The sequence below is a fragment of the Bufo gargarizans genome, chromosome 5 (genome assembly GCF_014858855.1).
Source record: "Bufo gargarizans isolate SCDJY-AF-19 chromosome 5, ASM1485885v1, whole genome shotgun sequence".
Lineage (NCBI taxonomy): Eukaryota > Metazoa > Chordata > Amphibia > Anura > Bufonidae > Bufo > Bufo gargarizans.
Genome location: NC_058084.1, coordinates 483630053 through 483653153, shown reverse-complemented (window position 1 = coordinate 483653153; position 23101 = coordinate 483630053). Strand labels below are relative to the sequence as shown.

The following is a 23101-nucleotide window of genomic DNA, read 5'->3' as shown; positions in this document are numbered from 1 at the left end:
TGTATGGCGCTATATGGCCCTCTGGACACTGTACGGCACTATGTGATCAGTGTATGGCGGTATATGGCCCTCTGGACACTGCAGACACTGTACGGCACTATGTGATCAGTGTATGGCGGTATATGGCCTCTGGACACCGCAGACACTGTACGGCACTATGTGATCAGTGTATGGCGCTATACGGCCCTCTGGACACCGCAGACACTGTACGGCACTATGTGATCAGTGTATGGCGCTATATGGCCCTCTGGACACTGTACGGCACTATGTGATCAGTGTATGGCGCTATATGGCCCTCTGGACACTGTACGGCTTTATGTGATCAGTGTATGGCGGTATATGGCCCTCTGGACACTGTACGGCACTATGTGATCAGTATATGGCACTATATGGCCCTCTGGACACTGTACGGCACTATGTGATCAGTGTATGGCGCTATATGGCCCTCTGGACACTGTACGGCACTATGTGATCAGTATATGGCGCTATATGGCCCTCTGGACACTGTACGGCACTATGTGATCAGTGTATGGCGCTATATGGCCCTCTGGACACTGCAGACACTGTACGGCATTATGTGATCAGTGTATGGCGCTATATGGCCCTCTGGACACTGTACGGCACTATGTGATCAGTGTATGGCGCTATATGGCCCTCTGGACACCGCAGACACTGTACGGCATTATGTGTTCAGTGTATGGCGGTATATGGCCCTCTGGACACCGCAGACACTGTACGGCATTATGTGATCAGTGTATGGCGGTATATGGCCCTCTGGACACTGCAGACACTGTACGGCACTATGTGATCAGTGTATGGCGCTATATGGCCCTCTGGACACTGCAGACACTGTACGGCACTATGTGATCAGTGCATGGCGCTATATGGCCCTCTGGACACTGCAGACACTGTACGGCATTATGTGATCAGTGTATGGCGGTATATGGCCCTCTGGACACCGCAGACACTGTACGGCACTATGTGATCAGTGTATGGCGCTATATGGCCCTCTGGACACTGTACGGCATTATGTGATCAGTGTATGGCGCTGTATGGCCCTCTGGACACCGCAGACACTGTACGGCATTATGTGATCAGTGTATGGCGGTATATGGCCCTCTGGACACTGCAGACACTGTACGGCACTATGTGATCAGTGTATGGCGCTATATGGCCCTCTGGACACTGTACGGTACTATGTGATCAGTGTATGGCGCTGTATGGCCCTCTGGACACCGCAGACACTGTACGGCACTATGTGATCAGTGTATGGCGGTATATGGCCCTCTGGACACCGCAGACACTGTATGGCACTATGTGATCAGTGTATAGCGCTATATGGCCCTCTGGACACCGCAGACACTGTACGGCACTATGTGATCAGTGTATGGCGGTATATGGCCCTCTGGACACTGCAGACACTGTACGGTACTATGTGATCAGTGTATGGCGCTATATGGCCCTCTGGACACTGCAGACACTGTACGGCACTATGTAATCAGTGTATGGCGCTATATGGCCCTCTGGACACCGCAGACACTGTACGGCATTATGTGTTCAGTGTATGGCGGTATATGGCCCTCTGGACACCGCAGACACTGTACGGCACTATGTGATCAGTGTATGGCGCTATATGGCCCTCTGGACACCGCAGACACTGTACGGCATTATGTGATCAGTGTATGGCGGTATATGGCCCTCTGGACACCGCAGACACTGTACGGTACTATGTGATCAGTGTATGGCCCTCTGGACACCGCAGACACTGTACGGCACTATGTGATCAGTGTATGGCGCTATATGGCCCTCTGGACACTGCAGACACTGTACGGCACTATGTGATCAGTGCATGGCGCTATATGGCCCTCTGGACACCGCAGACACTGTATGGCACTATGTGATCAGTGTATGGCGGTATATGGCCCTCTGGACACTGCAGACACTGTACGGTACTATGTGATCAGTGTATGGCGCTATATGGCCCTCTGGACACTGCAGACACTGTACGGCACTATGTGATCAGTGTATGGCGCTATATGGCCCTCTGGACACCGCAGACACTGTACGGCATTATGTGTTCAGTGTATGGCGGTATATGGCCCTCTGGACACCGCAGACACTGTACGGCACTATGTGATCAGTGTATGGCGCTGTATGGCCCTCTGGACACTGTACGGCACTATGTGATCAGTGTATGGCGCTATATGGCCCTCTGGACACTGCAGACACTGTACGGCACTATGTGATCAGTGTATGGCGCTGTATGGTCCTCTGGACACTGTACGGCACTATGTGATCAGTGTATGGCGCTATATGGCCCTCTGGACACCGCAGACACTGTACGGCATTATGTGATCAGTGTATGGTGGTATATGGCCCTCTGGACATCGCAGACACTGTACGGTACTATGTGATCAGTGTATGGCGCTATACGGCCCTCTGGACACTGCAGACACTGTACGGCACTATGTGATCAGTGTATGGCGCTATATGGCCCTCTGGACACTGTACGGTACTATGTGATCAGTGTATGGCGCTGTATGGCCCTCTGGACACCGCAGACACTGTACGGCACTATGTGATCAGTGTATGGCGCTATATGGCCCTCTGGACACTGTACGGTACTATGTGATCAGTGTATGGCGCTATACGGCCCTCTGGACACTGCAGACACTGTACGGCACTATGTGATCAGTGTATGGCGCTATATGGCCCTCTGGACACTGTACGGTACTATGTGATCAGTGTATGGCGCTGTATGGCCCTCTGGACACCGCAGACACTGTACGGCACTATGTGATCAGTGTATGGCGGTATATGGCCCTCTGGACACCGCAGACACTGTATGGCACTATGTGATCAGTGTATGGCGCTATATGGCCCTCTGGACACCGCAGACACTGTACGGCACTATGTGATCAGTGTATGGCGGTATATGGCCCTCTGGACACTGCAGACACTGTACGGTACTATGTGATCAGTGTATGGCGCTATATGGCCCTCTGGACACTGCAGACACTGTACGGCACTATGTAATCAGTGTATGGCGCTATATGGCCCTCTGGACACCGCAGACACTGTACGGCATTATGTGTTCAGTGTATGGCGGTATATGGCCCTCTGGACACCGCAGACACTGTACGGCACTATGTGATCAGTGTATGGCGCTATATGGCCCTCTGGACACCGCAGACACTGTACGGCATTATGTGATCAGTGTATGGCGGTATATGGCCCTCTGGACACCGCAGACACTGTACGGTACTATGTGATCAGTGTATGGCGCTGTATGGCCCTCTGGACACCGCAGACACTGTACGGCACTATGTGATCAGTGTATGGCGCTATATGGCCCTCTGGACACTGCAGACACTGTACGGCACTATGTGATCAGTGCATGGCGCTATATGGCCCTCTGGACACCGCAGACACTGTATGGCACTATGTGATCAGTGTATGGCGGTATATGGCCCTCTGGACACTGCAGACACTGTACGGTACTATGTGATCAGTGTATGGCGCTATATGGCCCTCTGGACACTGCAGACACTGTACGGCACTATGTGATCAGTGTATGGCGCTATATGGCCCTCTGGACACCGCAGACACTGTACGGCATTATGTGTTCAGTGTATGGCGGTATATGGCCCTCTGGACACCGCAGACACTGTACGGCACTATGTGATCAGTGTATGGCGCTGTATGGCCCTCTGGACACTGTACGGCATTATGTGATCAGTGTATGGCGCTGTATGGCCCTCTGGACACTGTACGGCAGTATGTGATCAGTGTATGGCGCTATATGGCCCTCTGGACACTGCAGACACTGTACGGCACTATGTGATCAGTGTATGGCGCTGTATGGTCCTCTGGACACTGTACGGCAGTATGTGATCAGTGTATGGCGCTATATGGCCCTCTGGACACTGCAGACACTGTACGGCACTATGTGATCAGTGTATGGCGCTGTATGGTCCTCTGGACACTGTACGGCACTATGTGATCAGTGTATGGCGCTATATGGCCCTCTGGACACCGCAGACACTGTACGGCATTATGTGATCAGTGTATGGTGGTATATGGCCCTCTGGACATCGCAGACACTGTACGGTACTATGTGATCAGTGTATGGCGCTGTATGGCCCTCTGGACACCGCAGACACTGTACGGCACTATGTGATCAGTGTATGGCGCTATATGGCCCTCTGGACACTGCAGACACTGTACGGCACTATGTGATCAGTGTATGGCGCTATATGGCCCTCTGGACACTGTACGGCACTATGTGATCAGTGTATGGCGCTATATGGCCCTCTGGACACTGTACGGCACTATGTGATCAGTGTATGGTGCTATATGGCCCTCTGGACTCTGTACGGCAGTATGTGATCAGTGTATGGCGCTATATGGCCCTCTGGACACCGCAGACACTGTACGGCATTATGTGATCAGTGTATGGCGGTATATGGCCCTCTGGACACCGCAGACACTGTACGGTACTATGTGATCAGTGTATGGCGCTATATGGCCCTCTGGACACCGCAGACACTGTACGGCACTATGTGATCAGTGTATGGCGCCATATGGCCCTCTGGACACTGTACGCCACTATGTGATCAGTGTATGGCGCTATATGGCCCTCTGGACACTGCAGACACTATACGGCACTATGTGATCAGTGTATGGCGCTATATGGCCCTCTGGACACTGTACAGCACTATGTGATCAGTGTATGGCGCCATATGGCCCTCTGGACACTGTACGCCACTATGTGATCAGTGTATGGAGCTATATGGCCCTCTGGACACTGCAGACACTATACGGCACTATGTGATCAGTGTATGGCGCTATATGGCCCTCTGGACACTGCAGACACTATACGGCACTATGTGATCAGTGTATGGCGCTATATATGGCCCTCTGGACACTGTACGGCACTATGTGATCAGTGTATGGCGCTATATGGCCCTCTGGACACTGTACGGCACTATGTGATCAGTGTATGGCGCCATATGGCCCCCTGGACACTGTACGGCACTATGTGATCAGTGTATGGCGCTATATGGCCCTCTGGACACTGTACGGCACTATGTGATCAGTGTATGGCGCTATATGGCCCTCTGGACACTGTACGGCACTATGTGATCAGTGTATGGCGGTACATGGACCTCTGGACACCGCAGACACTGTACGGCACTATGTGATCAGTGTATGGCGGTACATGGACCTCTGGACACCGCAGACACTGTACGGCACTATGTGATCAGTGTATGGCGGTACATGGACCTCTGGACACCGCAGACACTGTACGGCACTATGTGATCAGTGTATGGCGGTACATGGCCCTCTGGACACTATGTTGGTAGCAGATGTCAGTATGTGGGCACAGACCTCTGTGTGTGGGTTCTATTTGGACAGGCACAGTATGACACTATATGGGCTCTGGGTAGTGAGTGGCATAAACTGGGTGCTGCCGCACTCTCTGGCGGTACATTGCGCTGTCCGTCTCGCCCCTCTGCGCGCAGTCACGCACCTCGCACTCGTAGTGCCCCACGTCGTCCTTGGTTGCGTTCTTTATCACCAGGACCAGGACTCCGCTCCGCGGCTCGGCAAGCGTCTGGTGTTTACTGGAATCCGGCAGCAGATGACCGTCCCTGTACCACCTGCAAACAGCGCCAACATCAGCATACTCCCATGTACTACAACCCTCACCTATGCAGACAGCCGGGATGATGGGGGTCACTCACCTGATCTGTGGGTACGGCGCCCCTTCGATAACACATGAGAACTGCACATCTTCTCCTTCCACAAAGTACACGTTCCGCATCTTGTTGATGAATCTCGGGGGAACTGATGATAGAGGAGCCATTACATCATGTCCTGAAACACTCTGTGCTGCTGGGAGGACCCTGATCTTCCCACTATCACACGATCAGCATAATCCTCTCCTGAAATACTCTGTGCTGCTGAGGACCCTGCTCCTTCCACTATGTAACTCTCATCCTGTGACCTCCACATGATCAGCACACTCCTCTCCTTAAATCCTCTGTGCTGCTGGGGACAGTTCAGTAATCATAACTGCTATAACACGGGTAATAACAGATTCTTTGTAGAATACACGTGTGTAGATCACTGCACTGAACAGCAGGGGGCAGCAGTGAGAACCTGACAACTACCAGGAAACCAGCAGAACTGTGGCTGCAGCTCTGGAGGTGACTAGAGTATAAGACCCCTAAGCTTTTACCTTGGACCAGGATCTTGCCCAGTGTGCTGGCGGTTCCGGCCTGGCTGCAGGCGAAGCACATGTACTGGCCGGAGTCGGCCCCGGTCATATTGTCCAGGATGAGGGTGCAGGAGCCGTCCGGGTCCTCGATGATGATGTGATGCGGATCCACCTCCACTGGGCGGCCGTCTGAGGGGACAGAGACATTACCAGCAGGAGTATGTGGCCCCTGAGGTGCAGAGGCTGTATGGGGCTCCTGGGGTGCAGAGGTGGTATGTGGCCCCTGGGAGGATGCAGAGACTGTATGTGGCCCCTGGGGTGCAGAGGTTGTATGATGTAGAGACTGTATGTGGTCCGTGGGGTGCAGAGGTTGTATGTGGCCCCTGGGATGCAGAGGCTGTATGTGGCCCCTAGGGTGCAGAGGCTGTATGTGGCCCCTAGGGTGCAGAGGCTGTATGTGGCCCCCGGATTGCATAGTTTAATTGTGTCCCCTGGAGTGCAGAGGCTGTATGATGTAGAGACTGTATGTGGCCCCCGGGTTCAGTGGCTGTATATGGCTCCCGGGGTGCAGAGGCTATATGTGGCCCCTAGGGTGCAGAAGTTGTATGTGGCCCCCGGGAGCAGTGGCTGTATATGGCTCCTGGAGTGCAGAGGTTGTATGTGGACCCTAGGGTGCAGAAGTTGTATGTGGCCCCCGGAGTGCAGAGTTTAAATGTGTCCCCTGGAGTAAAGAGGCTGTATGTGGCCCCTAGGGTGCAGAAGTTGTATGTGGTTCCCGGGTGCAGTGGCTGTATATGGCTCCTGGGGTGCAGAGGTTGTATGTGGCCCCTGGGGTGTAAAGGTTGTATGTGGCCCCTGGGATGCAGAGGTTGTATGTGGCCCCTAGGGTGCAGAAGTTGAATGTGGCCCCCGGGTTCAGTGGCTGTATATGGCTCCTGGGGTGCAGAGGTTGTATGTGGACCCTAGGGTGCAGACGTTGTATGTGGCCCCCGGGAGCAGTGGCTGTATATGGCTCCTGGAGTGCAGAGGTTGTATGTGGACCCTAGGGTGCAGACGTTGTATGTGGCCCCCGGAGTGCAGTGTTTAAATGTGTCCCCTGGAGTAAAGAGGCTGTATGTGGCCCCTAGGGTGCAAAAGTTGTATGTGGTTCCCGGGTGCAGTGGCTGTATATGGCTCCTGGGGTGCAGAGGTTGTATGTGGCCCCTGGGGTGTAAAGGTTGTATGTGGCCCCCGGGTTCAGAGGTTGTACGTGTCCCCAAGGTCTCAGGAGCCTAAACACACAGAACAGGGTTGGGGGGGGGGTTACAGGTTATAATTTGGGGCCCCGCTCTGCACCCCTTCACTCTCGGCCATTACCTTTGTACCAGGTGACGGTGGGTTTCGGGGTCCCGGTGACGCGGCACGCCAGTTTGACGGTTTCTCCCAGCTCGGCCGTACAATCTGCCAGCACCTCGATGAAGTGAGGGGGATCTGTGACACAAGACAAAGCAGAACTGTGAATGCAGCTCTGGAGGAAGGGTAGACGAAAGGCTAAGTCACGGCACATACCGCGACCTGCACCGCTGGGGGCCCCTATAAATCATTCCCAGCTAGGATGCTGGGCCTTGTTGTACCCTTACACCAGTGACCCCTCCCCCGCGGGGCGCCGCTTACTCCAGAGCGGGAGGCTGAAGCGCTGCTGGATGCCGCTGATCTCCTTCACCCAGGAGTTCTTGATGATCACCGTCCGCGCCTGCAGCAGATATTTCCGCACCGAGTCCTCGCGCTCGTGCCAGATCTCGAAGGCGCGGTCATCGCCCTCCACCTGATCATTCACGTCAATGTTTGTCAGCTGAGGAGGAAACAACCAGAAAGTAATGGGGGCCCCGGGCACACAAAGGAGTCAGGCTGAGCCTCAAACGGGGCCTCCACTTGACTTGGGCCCTGAGACCCTCCCAGAATGGTCAGCCCTGCACTGTCACCTCTGAGCTACCGAGGGGTCCTGCAGCCTGAGAGCAAGAAATCATGACTGCAGCTCTGGGTGTAACTGGAGTATAAAACACGATGTGAGAGTTGTGGCTGCAGCCTCAGATATAATGTTATAGTGACAGCAGCTTTCAGTGTGACTGCAGCTCTGGATGTAACTGGAGTATAAAACATGATGTGAGAGTTGTGGCTGCAGCTTTATATATAATGTTATAGTGACTGCAGCTTTCAGTGTGACTGCAGAAGTGCGAGTGCAGCTCTGGATGTAACTGGAGTATAAAACATGATGTGAGAGTTGTGGCTGCAGCCTCAGATATAATGTTATAGTGACAGCAGCTTTCAGTGTGACTGGAGTATAAAACATGATGTGAGAGTTGTGGCTGCAGCTTTATATATAATGTTATAGTGACAGCAGCTTTCAGTGTGACTGCAGAAGTGCGAGTGCAGCTCTGGATGTAACTGGAGTATAAAACATGATGTGAGAGTTGTGGCTGCAGCCTGAGATATAATGTTATAGTGACAGCAGCTTTCAGTGTGACTGGAGTATAAAACATGATGTGAGAGTTGTGGCTGCAGCTTTATATATAATGTTATAGTGACAGCAGCTTTCAGTGTGACTGCAGAAGTGCGAGTGCAGCTCTGGATGTGACTAGAGTTCTCCCCCTTGTACGCACCTTCATCATGTTCTTGAAGACGTAGCTGTAGGTGTCCGTCCTGGTGTCTCTCTTGGGTTTACAGATGATGACATAATTCTTGAACAGGAAGACGTGGCGGTTGTGTCCCTTCCAGGCCATTCGGGCCCCTGGAGCTCCTTCCCAGACAATGAAGTGGCCCTAAAACGAGAAGCATGTGGGTGACAGAAGAGAGTGACCAGCAGGGGGCGCCTTCCCTGGGAGCGGGTGCTACCTGTCGTATGGGCTCTCCTAGCGCCTCCAGCGTCCCAGGGTAATTCTCCATCAGGGACACGTGCAGGAAGTTCTCCGCCCTGCGGGTGAGCGCGGACACCACGGCGTAGGCCTGCTCCAGCAGCGCACAGTTCTTGCTGTTTCGGGCCTTGTTCCGGATCATTTCCTGTCGGATTGGAAAGATTTAGAATTGACATTTCTGTACAGCAGCATAAAAGTGTAAAAAAAAATTCTGCAGATGCTCCGCCTTCTGCGCCACAAGCCCCAGCCCCTCTATACATCGGTGCAAAGTGCGGTCAGATGTGGCCCTCATCAGGTCCGGCGGTCAGCGAGCTCCCTCACAATCACCTAAGAAGAGCCCAAAACCTGAAAACCAACCCGAATCTTCTCCAGCTCCGTTCAGTCCAGCCGCACCATAACTGCTGTCAGCAGACGAGATCAGCGGCTGCCAATATATCTGGTGCCGCTTATCTCCAAATGAGACAACAGAATGAGACAGGCAAAGCCCCCTCCGCAGGCCACATGAGGGGCGCAGTGACTGAGCACACCAGGCGGGGTGGCTGCTGCGCCCACAGCGGTTCCCTAACCTCCCCATCTTGTCTGGTCGGCTCCTCACCTTCAGGATGACCTGGTAGTGATGGATCCTGCTTATCGGCCGCTCCAGGTAATGTTGGAGAGGAGGCGCCGGGGGTTTGGAGGGGTCAGACAGAGCGAGGATATCCTCCGCGTATCCCTGGAAATAACCACAGACGAGCACACCGACGTGAGGGGAGAGAGAAGAGGCAGAAAGAGAGATAGATAGAGATAGATGGATGGATAGATAGATAGAGAGAGAAAGGTAGATGGATATGAGATCCTCACCTTGTAGAACTCCTGGATGGCGTCGTTGACCACCACGGACTCGGCCTGCACACGGCCCACCAGGTACATGATGTACTTGTTGAATTCCTCCTCGTTCCGGATGAAGCACATGGCGATATCGTCGTCTGTGTCGCTCTTCTTCAGTTCCTGGAAGAACGTTCTGCGAGGGCGATAAGGACGGTCATGTACGGAAATCTCCGGGTACCTACACGCTGCCGCGTGACTCTTCTCCTTACAAACCTGGCGTGGAAGTTCCCGATGTCGCTGATGTTCCGGAAGATGACTGGCTTCTGGGTGGCCACAGCCTCGGGGACATCTGAGCAACTCTCGGTGTAACTCAGGTGATGGGTCTGAAGGAACTGCAGGTCGGTGACGTATTCCTTCTCCGAGCTCAGAAGATCCTGGATGATTGTGCTGAGGAGAAGGAGCAGATGTCAAAACGCCGCAGAGGAGCACGCGGACACTTCCATGGATCTGACACCGCAGAGCTCACACTGGCCGCAGAGGAGCACACGGACACTTCCATGGATCTGACGCCGCAGAGCTCACACTGGCCGCAGAGGAGCACGCGGACACTTCCATGGATCTGACGCCGCAGAGCTCACACTGGCCACAAGCACACGGACACTTCCATGGATCTGACTCCGCAGAGCTCACACTGGCCACAAGGAGCACACGGACACTTCCATGGATCTGACGCCGCAGAGCTCACACTGGCCACAAGCACACGGACACTTCCATGGATCTGACTCCGCAGAGCTCACACTGGCCACAAGGAGCACACGGACACTTCCATGGATCTGATGCCGCAGAGCTCACACTGGCCACAAGGAGCACACGGACACTTCCATGGATCTGACTCCGCAGAGCTCACACTGGCCACAAGGAGCACGCGGACACTTCCATGGATCTGACGCCGCAGAGCTCACACTGGCCACAAGCACACGGACACTTCCATGGATCTGACTCCGCAGAGCTCACACTGGCCACAAGGAGCACACGGACACTTCCATGGATCTGACGCCGCAGAGCTCACACTCGCCACAAGGAGCACACGGACACTTCCACGGATCTGACGCCGCAGAGCTCACACTGGCCACAAGGAGCACACGGACACTTCCATGGATCTGACGCCGCAGAGCTCACACTCGCCACAAGGAGCACGCGGATACTTCCATGGATCTGACGCCGCAGAGCTCACACTGGCCACAAGCACACGGACACTTCCATGGATCTGACGCCGCAGAGCTCACACTGGCCACAAGGAGCACACGGACACTTCCACGGATCTGACGCCGCAGAGCTCACACTGGCCACAAGGAGCACACGGACACTTCCATGGATCTGACTCCGCAGAGCTCACACTGGCCACAAGGAGCACGCGGACACTTCCATGGATCTGACGCCGCAGAGCTCACACTGGCCACAAGGAGCACACGGACACTTCCATGGATCTGACGCCGCAGAGCTCACACTGGCCACAAGGAGCACGCGGATACTTCCATGGATCTGACGCCGCAGAGCTCACACTGGCCACAAGGAGCACACGGACACTTCCATGGATCTGACGCCGCAGAGCTCACACTGGCCACAAGGAGCACACGGACACTTCCATGGATCTGACGCCGCAGAGCTCACACTGGCCACAAGGAGCACACGGACACTTCCATGGATCTGATGCCGCAGAGCTCACACTGGCCACAAGGAGCACACGGACACTTCCATGGATCTGACGCTGCAGAGCTCACACTGGACACAAGGAGCACACGGACACTTCCACGGATCTGACGCCGCAGAGCTCACACTGGCCACAAGGAGCACACGGACACTTCCATGGATCTGACGCCGCAGAGCTCACACTCGCCACAAGGAGCACGCGGATACTTCCATGGATCTGACGCCGCAGAGCTCACACTGGCCACAAGCACACGGACACTTCCATGGATCTGACGCCGCAGAGCTCACACTGGCCACAAGGAGCACACGGACACTTCCACGGATCTGACGCCGCAGAGCTCACACTGGCCACAAGGAGCACACGGACACTTCCATGGATCTGACTCCGCAGAGCTCACACTGGCCACAAGGAGCACGCGGACACTTCCATGGATCTGACACCGCAGAGCTCACACTGGCCGCAGAGGAGCACGCGGACACTTCCATGGATCTGACACCGCAGAGCTCACACTGGCCACAAGGAGCACACGGACACTTCCATGGATCTGACGCCGCAGAGCTCACACTCGCCACAAGGAGCACACGGACACTTCCATGGATCTGACGCCGCAGAGCTCACACTGGCCACAAGGAGCACACGGACACTTCCATGGATCTGACGCCGCAGAGCTCACACTCGCCACAAGGAGCACACGGACACTTCCATGGATCTGACGCCGCAGAGCTCACACTGGCCACAAGGAGCACACGGACACTTCCATGGATCTGACGCCGCAGAGCTCACACTGGCCACAAGGAGCACACGGACACTCCATGGATCTGACGCCGCAGAGCTCACACTGGCCACAAGCACACGGACACTTCCATGGATCTGACTCCGCAGAGCTCACACTGGCCACAAGGAGCACACGGACACTTCCATGGATCTGATGCCGCAGAGCTCACACTGGCCACAAGGAGCACACGGACACTTCCATGGATCTGACTCCGCAGAGCTCACACTGGCCACAAGGAGCACACGGACACTTCCATGGATCTGACGCCGCAGAGCTCACACTGGCCACAAGGAGCACACGGACACTTCCATAGATCTGACGCCGCAGAGCTCACACTCGCCACAAGGAGCACACGGACACTTCCATAGATCTGACGCCGCAGAGCTCACACTGGCCACAAGGAGCACACGGACACTTCCATGGATCTGACACCGCAGAGCTCACACTGGCCACAAGGAGCACACGGACACTTCCATGGATCTGACGCCGCAGAGCTCACACTGGCCACAAGGAGCACGCGGACACTTCCACGGATCTGACGCCGCAGAGCTCACACTGGCCACAAGGAGCACGCGGACACTTCCATGGATCTGATGCCGCAGAGCTCACACTGGCCACAAGGAGCACGCGGACACTTCCATGGATCTGACACCGCAGAGCTCACACTGGCCGCAGAGGAGCACGCGGACACTTCCATGGATCTGACACCGCAGAGCTCACACTGGCCACAAGGAGCACACGGACACTTCCATGGATCTGACGCCGCAGAGCTCACACTGGCCACAAGGAGCACACGGACACTTCCATGGATCTGATGCCGCAGAGCTCACACTCGCCACAAGGAGCACACGGACACTTCCACGGATCTGACGCCGCAGAGCTCACACTGGCCACAAGGAGCACACGGACACTTCCATGGATCTGACGCCGCAGAGCTCACACTCGCCACAAGGAGCACACGGACACTTCCATGGATCTGACGCCGCAGAGCTCACACTCGCCACAAGGAGCACACGGACACTTCCATGGATCTGATGCCGCAGAGCTCACACTGGCCACAAGGAGCACACGGACACTTCCACGGATCTGACGCCGCAGTGCTCACACTGGCCACAAGGAGCACACGGACACTTCCATTGATCTGATGCCGCAGAGCTCACACTGGCTACAAGGAGCACACGGACACTTCCATGGATCTGACTCCGCAGAGCTCACACTGGCCACAAGGAGCACACGGACACTTCCATGGATCTGACGCCGCAGAGCTCACACTCGCCACAAGGAGCACACGGACACTTCCATGGATCTGACGCTGCAGAGCTCACACTGGCCACAAGGAGCACACGGACACTTCCATGGATCTGACACCGCAGAGCTCACACTGGCCACAAGGAGCACACGGACACTTCCATGGATCTGACGCCGCAGAGCTCACACTGGCCACAAGGAGCACACGGACACTTCCATGGATCTGACGCCGCAGAGCTCACACTGGCCACAAGAAGCACACGGACACTTCCATGGATCTGACTCCGCAGAGCTCACACTGGCCACAAGGAGCACACGGACACTTCCATGGATCTGACTCCGCAGAGCTCACACTGGCCACAAGGAGCACACGGACACTTCCATGGATCTGATGCCGCAGAGCTCACACTGGCCACAAGGAGCACACGGACACTTCCATGGATCTGACGCCGCAGAGCTCACACTCGCCACAAGGAGCACACGGACACTTCCATGGATCTGATGCCGCAGAGCTCACACTGGCCACAAGGAGCACACGGACACTTCCACGGATCTGACGCCGCAGTGCTCACACTGGCCACAAGGAGCACACGGACACTTCCATGGATCTGACGCCGCAGAGCTCACACTGGCCACAAGGAGCACACGGACACTTCCATGGATCTGACGCCGCAGAGCTCACACTGGCCACAAGGAGCACACGGACACTTCCATGGATCTGATGCCGCAGAGCTCACACTGGCCACAAGGAGCACACGGACACTTCCATGGATCTGACTCCGCAGAGCTCACACTGGCCACAAGGAGCACACGGACACTTCCATGGATCTGACGCCGCAGAGCTCACACTGGCCACAAGGAGCACACGGACACTTCCATGGATCTGACGCCGCAGAGCTCACACTGGCCACAAGGAGCACACGGACACTTCCATGGATCTGACTCCGCAGAGCTCACACTGGCCACAAGGAGCACACGGACACTTCCATGGATCTGATGCCGCAGAGCTCACACTGGCCACAAGGAGCACACGGACACTTCCATGGATCTGACGCCGCAGAGCTCACACTCGCCACAAGGAGCACACGGACACTTCCATGGATCTGATGCCGCAGAGCTCACACTGGCCACAAGGAGCACACGGACACTTCCATGGATCTGATGCCGCAGAGCTCACACTGGCCACAAGGAGCACACGGACACTTCCATGGATCTGACGCCGCAGAGCTCACACTGGCCACAAGGAGCACACGGACACTTCCATGGATCTGACGCCGCAGAGCTCACACTGGCCACAAGGAGCACACGGACACTTCCACGGATCTGATGCCGCAGAGCTCACACTGGCCACAAGGAGCACACGGACACTTCCATGGATCTGATGCCGCAGAGCTCACACTCGCCACAAGGAGCACACGGACACTTCCACGGATCTGATGCCGCAGAGCTCACACTGGCCACAAGAAGCACGCGGACACTTCCATGGATCTGACGCCGCAGAGCTCACACTGGCCACAAGGAGCACACGGACACTTCCACGGATCTGACGCCGCTGAGCTCACACTGGCCACAAGAAGCACGCGGACACTTCCATGGATCTGACGCCGCAGAGCTCACACTGGCCACAAGGAGCACACGGACACTTCCATGGATCTGACGCCGCAGAGCTCACACTGGCCACAAGGAGCACACGGACACTTCCATGGATCTGACGCCGCAGAGCTCACACTCGCCACAAGGAGCACACGGACACTTCCATGGATCTGACGCCGCAGAGCTCACACTCGCCGCAGAGGAGCACACGGACACTTCCACGGATCTGATGCCGCAGAGCTCACACTCGCCGCAGAGGAGCACACGGACACTTCCATGGATCTGACGCCGCAGTGCTCACACTGGCCACAAGGAGCACACGGACACTTCCATGGATCTGACGCCGCAGAGCTCACACTCGCCACAAGGAGCACACGGACACTTCCATAGATCTGACGCCGCAGAGCTCACACTCGCCACAAGGAGCACACGGACACTTCCATGGATCTGACACCGCAGAGCTCACACTGGCCACAAGGAGCACACGGACACTTCCATGGATCTGACGCCGCAGAGCTCACACTGGCCACAAGGAGCACACGGACACTTCCATGGATCTGACGCCGCAGAGCTCACACTGGCCACAAGGAGCACACGGACACTTCCATGGATCTGATGCCGCAGAGCTCACACTGGCCACAAGGAGCACACGGACACTTCCATGGATCTGACTCCGCAGAGCTCACACTGGCCACAAGGAGCACATGGACACTTCCATGGATCTGACGCCGCAGAGCTCACACTCGCCACAAGGAGCACACGGACACTTCCATGGATCTGACGCCGCAGAGCTCACACTGGCCACAAGGAGCACACGGACACTTCCATTGATCTGATGCCGCAGAGCTCACACTGGCCACAAGGAGCACACGGACACTTCCATAGATCTGACGCCGCAGAGCTCACACTGGCCACAAGGAGCACACGGACACTTCCATGGATCTGATGCCGCAGAGCTCACACTGGCCACAAGGAGCACACGGACACTTCCATGGATCTGACGCCGCAGTGCTCACACTGGCCACAAGGAGCACACGGACACTTCCACGGATCTGACGCCGCAGAGCTCACACTGTCCACAAGGAGCACACGGACACTTCCATGGATCTGATGCCGCAGAGCTCACACTGGCTACAAGGAGCACACGGACACTTCCATGGATCTGACGCCGCAGAGCTCACACTGGCCACAAGGAGCACACGGACACTTCCATGGATCTGACGCCGCAGAGCTCACACTCGCCACAAGGAGCACACGGACACTTCCATGGATCTGACGCCGCAGAGCTCACACTGGCCACAAGGAGCACACGGACACTTCCATGGATCTGACGCCGCAGAGCTCACACTGGCCACAAGGAGCACACGGACACTTCCATGGATCTGACTCCGCAGAGCTCACACTGGCCACAAGGAGCACACGGACACTTCCATGGATCTGACTCCGCAGAGCTCACACTGGCCACAAGGAGCACACGGACACTTCCATGGATCTGACGCCGCAGAGCTCACACTGGCCACAAGGAGCACACGGACACTTCCATGGATCTGACGCTGCAGAGCTCACACTCGCCACAAGGAGCACACGGACACTTCCATGGATCTGACGCCGCAGAGCTCACACGGGCCACAAGGAGCACACGGACACTTCCATGGATCTGACGCCGCAGAGCTCACACTCGCCACAAGGAGCACACGGACACTTCCATGGATCTGACGCCGCAGAGCTCACACTGGCCACAAGGAGCACACGGACACTTCCATGGATCTGACACAACGCAGAGCTCACACTCGCCACAAGGAGCACACGGACACTTCCACGGATCTGACGCCGCAGAGCTCACACTGGCCACAAGGAGCACACGGACACTTCCATGGATCTGACACCGCAGAGCTCACACTGGACACAAGGAGCACACGGACACTTCCATGGATCTGACGCTGCAGAGCTCACACTCGCCACAAGGAGCACACGGACACTTCCATGGATCTGACGCTGCAGAGCTCACACTGGACACAAGGAGCACACGGACACTTCCACGGATCTGACGCCGCAGAGCTCACACTGGCCACAAGGAGCACACGGACACTTCCATGGATCTGACGCCGCAGAGCTCACACTGGCCACAAGGAGCACACGGACACTTCCATGGATCTGACGCTGCAGAGCTCACACTCGCCACAAGGAGCACACGGACACTTCCACGGATCTGACGCCGCAGAGCTCACACTGGCCACAAGGAGCACACGGACACTTCCACGGATCTGACGCCGCAGAGCTCACACTGGCCACAAGGAGCACACGGACACTTCCATGGATCTGACTCCGCAGAGCTCACACTGGCCACAAGGAGCACACGGACACTTCCACGGATCTGATGCCGCAGAGCTCACACTGGCCACAAGGAGCACACGGACACTTCCATGGATCTGACGCCGCGGAGCTCACACTGGCCACAAGGAGCACACGGACACTTCCATGGATCTGACGCCGCAGAGCTCACACTGGCCACAAGGAGCACACGGACACTTCCATGGATCTGACGCCGCAGAGCTCACACTGGCCACAAGGAGCACACGGACACTTCCATGGATCTGACGCCGCAGAGCTCACACTGGCCACAAGGAGCACGCGGATACTTCCATGGATCTGATGCCGCAGAGCTCACACTGGCCACAAGGAGCACACGGACACTTCCATGGATCTGACTCCGCAGAGCTCACACTGGCCACAAGGAGCACACGGACACTTCCATGGATCTGACGCCGCAGAGCTCACACTGTCCACAAGGAGCACACGGACACTTCCATGGATCTGACGCCGCAGAGCTCACACTGGCCACAAGGAGCACACGGACACTTCCATGGATCTGACGCCGCAGAGCTCACACTGGCCACAAGGAGCACACGGACACTTCCATGGATCTGACGCCGCAGAGCTCACACTGGCCACAAGGAGCACACGGACACTTCCATGGATCTGATGCCGCAGAGCTCACACTGGCCACAAGGAGCACACGGACACTTCCATGGATCTGACGCCGCAGAGCTCACACTGGCCACAAGGAGCACACGGACACTTCCATAGATCTGATGCCGCAGAGCTCACACTGGCCACAAGGCGCACTCGGACACTTCCATGGATCTGACGCCGCAGAGCTCACACTCGCCGCAGAGGAGCACACGGACACTTCCACGGATCTGATGCCGCAGAGCTCACACTCGCCGCAGAGGAGCACACGGACACTTCCATGGATCTGACGCCGCAGAGCTCACACTGGCCACAAGGAGCACACGGACACTTCCATGGATCTGACTCCGCAGAGCTCACACTGGCCACAAGGAGCACACGGACACTTCCATGGATCTGACTCCGCAGAGCTCACACTGGCCACAAGGAGCACACGGACACTTCCATAGATCTGACGCCGCAGAGCTCACACTGGCCACAAGGAGCACACGGACACTTCCATGGATCTGACGCCGCAGAGCTCACACTGGCCACAAGGAGCACACGGACACTTCCATGGATCTGACGCCGCAGAGCTCACACTGGCCACAAGGAGCACACGGACACTTCCATGGATCTGACTCCGCAGAGCTCACACTGGCCACAAGGAGCACACGGACACTTCCATGGATCTGACTCCGCAGAGCTCACACTGGCCACAAGGAGCACACGGACACTTCCATGGATCTGACGCCGCAGAGCTCACACTGGCCACAAGGAGCACACGGACACTTCCATGGATCTGATGCCGCAGAGCTCACACTGGCCACAAGGAGCACACGGACACTTCCATGGATCTGACGCCGCAGTGCTCACACTGGCCACAAGGAGCACACGGACACTTCCACGGATCTGACGCCGCAGAGCTCACACTGGCCACAAGGAGCACACGGACACTTCCATGGATCTGACGCCGCAGAGCTCACACTGGCCACAAGGAGCACACGGACACTTCCATGGATCTGACTCCGCAGAGCTCACACTGGCCACAAGAAGCACGCGGACACTTCCATGGATCTGACGCCGCAGAGCTCACACTGGCCACAAGGAGCCCACGGACACTTCCATGGATCTGACGCCGCAGAGCTCACACTCGCCACAAGGAGCACGCGGATACTTCCATGGATCTGACGCCGCAGAGCTCACACTGGCCACAAGGAGCACACGGACACTTCCATGGATCTGACGCCGCAGAGCTCACACTGGCCACAAGGAGCACACGGACACTTCCATGGATCTGACGCCGCAGAGCTCACACTGGCCACAAGCAGCACACGGACACTTCCATGGATCTGACGCCGCAGAGCTCACACTGGCCACAAGAAGCACACGGACACTTCCATGGATCTGATGCCGCAGAGCTCACACTGGCCACAAGGAGCACACGGACACTTCCATGGATCTGACGCCGCAGAGCTCACACTGGCCACAAGGAGCACACGGACACTTCCACGGATCTGATGCCGCAGAGCTCACACTGGCCACAAGGAGCACACGGACACTTCCATGGATCTGACTCCGCAGAGCTCACACTGGCCACAAGGAGCACACGGACACTTCCATGGATCTGACTCCGCAGAGCTCACACTGGCCACAAGGAGCACACGGACACTTCCATGGATCTGACGCCGCAGAGCTCACACTGGCCACAAGGAGCACACGGACACTTCCATGGATCTGACGCCGCAGAGCTCACACTCGCCACAAGGAGCACACGGACACTTCCACGGATCTGATGCCGCAGAGCTCACACTGGCCACAAGGAGCACGCGGACACTTCCATGGATCTGACGCCGCAGAGCTCACACTGGCCACAAGGAGCACACGGACACTTCCATGGATCTGACACCGCAGAGCTCACACTCGTCACAAGGAGCACACGGACACTTCCACGGATCTGACGCCGCAGAGCTCACACTGGCCACAAGGAGCACACGGACACTTCCATGGATCTGATGCCGCAGAGCTCACACTGGCCACAAGGAGCACACGGACACTTCCATGGATCTGATGCCGCAGAGCTCACACTGGCCGCAGAGGAGGCACACGGACACTTCCACGGATCTGATGCCGCAGAGCTCACACTGGCCACAAGGAGCACACGGACACTTCCATGGATCTGACGCCGCAGAGCTCACACTGGCCACAAGGAGCACACGGACACTTCCATCGGATCTGACGCTGCAGAGCTCACACTGGCCACAAGGAGCACACGGACACTTCCATGGATCTGACACCGCAGAGCTCACACTGGCCACAAGGAGCACACGGACACTTCCATGGATCTGACGCCGCAGTGCTCACACTCGCCACAAGGAGCACGCGGACACTTCCATGGATCTGATGCCGCAGAGCTTACACTGGCCACAAGGAGCACACGGACACTTCCATGGATCTGATGCCGCAGAGCTCACACTGGCCACAAGGAGCACACGACACTTCCATGGATCTGACGCCGCAGAGCTCACACTGGCCACAAGGAGCACATGGACACTTCCATGGATCTGACCGCCGCAGAGCTCACACTCGCCACAAGGAGCACACGGACACTTCCATGGATCTGACGCCGCAGAGCTCACACTGGCCACAAGGAGCACACGGACACTTCCATGGATCTGACGCCGAGAGCTCACACTGGCCACAAGGAGCACACGGACACCTTCCATGGATCTGAGGCCGCAGAGCTCACACTGGCCACAAGGAGCACACGGACACTTCCATGGATCTGACGCCGCAGAGCTCACACTGGCCACAAGGAGCACACGGACACTTCCATAGGATCTTGACGCCGCAGAGCTCAACTCGGCCACAAGGAGCACACGGACACTTCCATAGGATCTGACGCCGCAGAGCTCACACTGGCCACAAGGAGGCACACGGACACTTCCATTGATCTGACTGCCGCAGAGCTCACACTGGCCACAAGGAGCACACGGACACTTCCATGGATCTGACGCCGCAGAGCTCACACTGGCCACAAGGAGCACACGGACACTTCCATGGATCTGACTCCGCAGAGCTCACACTGGCCACAAGGAGCACACGGACACTTCCATAGGATCTGACGCCGCAGAGCTCACACTGGCCACAAGGAGCACACGGACACTTCCATGATCTGACTCCGCAGAGCTCACACTGGCCACAAGGAGCACACGGACACTTCCATGGATCTGACGCCGCAGAGCTCACACTGGCCACAAGGAGCACACGGACACTTCCATGGATCTGACTCCGCAGAGCTCACACTGGCCACAAGGAGCACACGGACACTTCCATGGATCTGACGCCGCAGAGCTCACACTGGCCACAAGGAGCACACGGACACTTCCACGGATCTGACGCCGCAGAGCTCACACTCGGCCACAAGGAGCACACGGACACTTCCATGGATCTGATGCCGCAGAGCTCACACTGGCCACAAGGAGCACACGGACACTTCCATGGATCTGACGCCGCAGAGCTCACACTGGCCACAAGGAGCACACGGACACTTCCATGGATCTGACGCCGCAGAGCTCACACTGGCCACAAGGAGCACACGGACACTTCCATGGATCTGACGCCGCAGAGCTCACACTGGCACAAGGAGCACACGGACACTTCCATAGATCTGACGCCGCAGAGCTCACACTCGCCACAAGGAGCACACGGACACTTCCATGGATCTGACGCCGCAGAGCTCACACTGGCCACAAGGAGCACACGGACACTTCCATGGATCTGACGCCGCAGAGCTCACACTCGCCACAAGGAGCACGCGGACACTTCCACGGATCTGACGCCGCAGAGCTCACACTGGCCACAAGGAGCACACGGACACTTCCATGGATCTGACTCCGCAGAGCTCACACTGGCCACAAGGAGCACACGGACACTTCCACGGATCTGATGCCGCAGAGCTCACACTGGCCACAAGGAGCACACGGACACTTCCATGGATCTGACGCCGCAGAGCTCACACTGGCCACAAGGAGCACACGGACACTTCCATGGATCTGATGCCGTGGAGCTCACACTGGCCACAAGGAGCACACGGACACTTCCATGGATCTGATGCCGCAGAGCTCACACTGGCCACAAGGAGCACACGGACACTTCCATGGATCTGACGCCGCAGAGCTCACACTGGCCACAAGGAGCACACGGACATTCCATGGATCTGATGCCGCAGAGCTCACACTGGCCACAAGGTAGCACATGGACACTTCCACGGATCTGATGCCGCCAGAGCTCACACTGGCCACAAGAAGCACACGGACACTTCCATAGATCTGACTCCGCAGAGCTCACACTCGCCACAAGGAGCACACGGACACTTCCACGGATCTGATGCCGCAGAGCTCACACTGGCCACAAGGATGCACACGGACACTTCCACGGATCTGATGCCGCAGAGCTCACACTGGCCACCAAGAAGCACACGGACACTTCCATGGATCTGACTCCGCAGAGCTCACACTGGCCACAAGGAGCACACGGACACTTCCATGGATCTGACTCCGCAGAGCTCACACTCGCCACAAGGAGCACACGGACACTTCCATGGATCTGACGCCGCAGAGCTCACACTGGCCACAAGGAGCACACGGACACTTCCATGGATCTGATGCCGCAGAGCTCACACTGGCCACAAGGAGCACCGGACACTTCCATGGATCTGACTCCGCAGAGCTCACACTGGCCACAAGGAGCACGCGGACACTTCCACGGATCTGACGCCGCAGAGCTCACACTGGCCACAAGGAGCACGCGGACACTTCCATGGATCTGATGCCGCAGAGCTCACACTGGCCACAAGGAGCACACGGACACTTCCACGGATCTGATGCCGCAGAGCTCACACT

The 23101-nt window shown here is 56.8% G+C and overlaps 1 protein-coding gene across 1 annotated transcript in view; it reads right to left on the bottom strand.

The window, feature by feature from the left end:
• Nucleotides 1-23101, bottom strand: part of OBSCN (obscurin, cytoskeletal calmodulin and titin-interacting RhoGEF) — a 452890-nt gene that overhangs the window by 115790 nt on the left and 313999 nt on the right. Inside the window, 10 exon segments of the mRNA XM_044292830.1 lie at nt 5534-5663; nt 5748-5850; nt 6245-6412; nt 7580-7693; nt 7877-8054; nt 8863-9021; nt 9095-9259; nt 9710-9826; nt 9955-10114; nt 10195-10368. Coding sequence (XP_044148765.1) covers nt 5534-5663; nt 5748-5850; nt 6245-6412; nt 7580-7693; nt 7877-8054; nt 8863-9021; nt 9095-9259; nt 9710-9826; nt 9955-10114; nt 10195-10368 — 1468 coding nt within the window.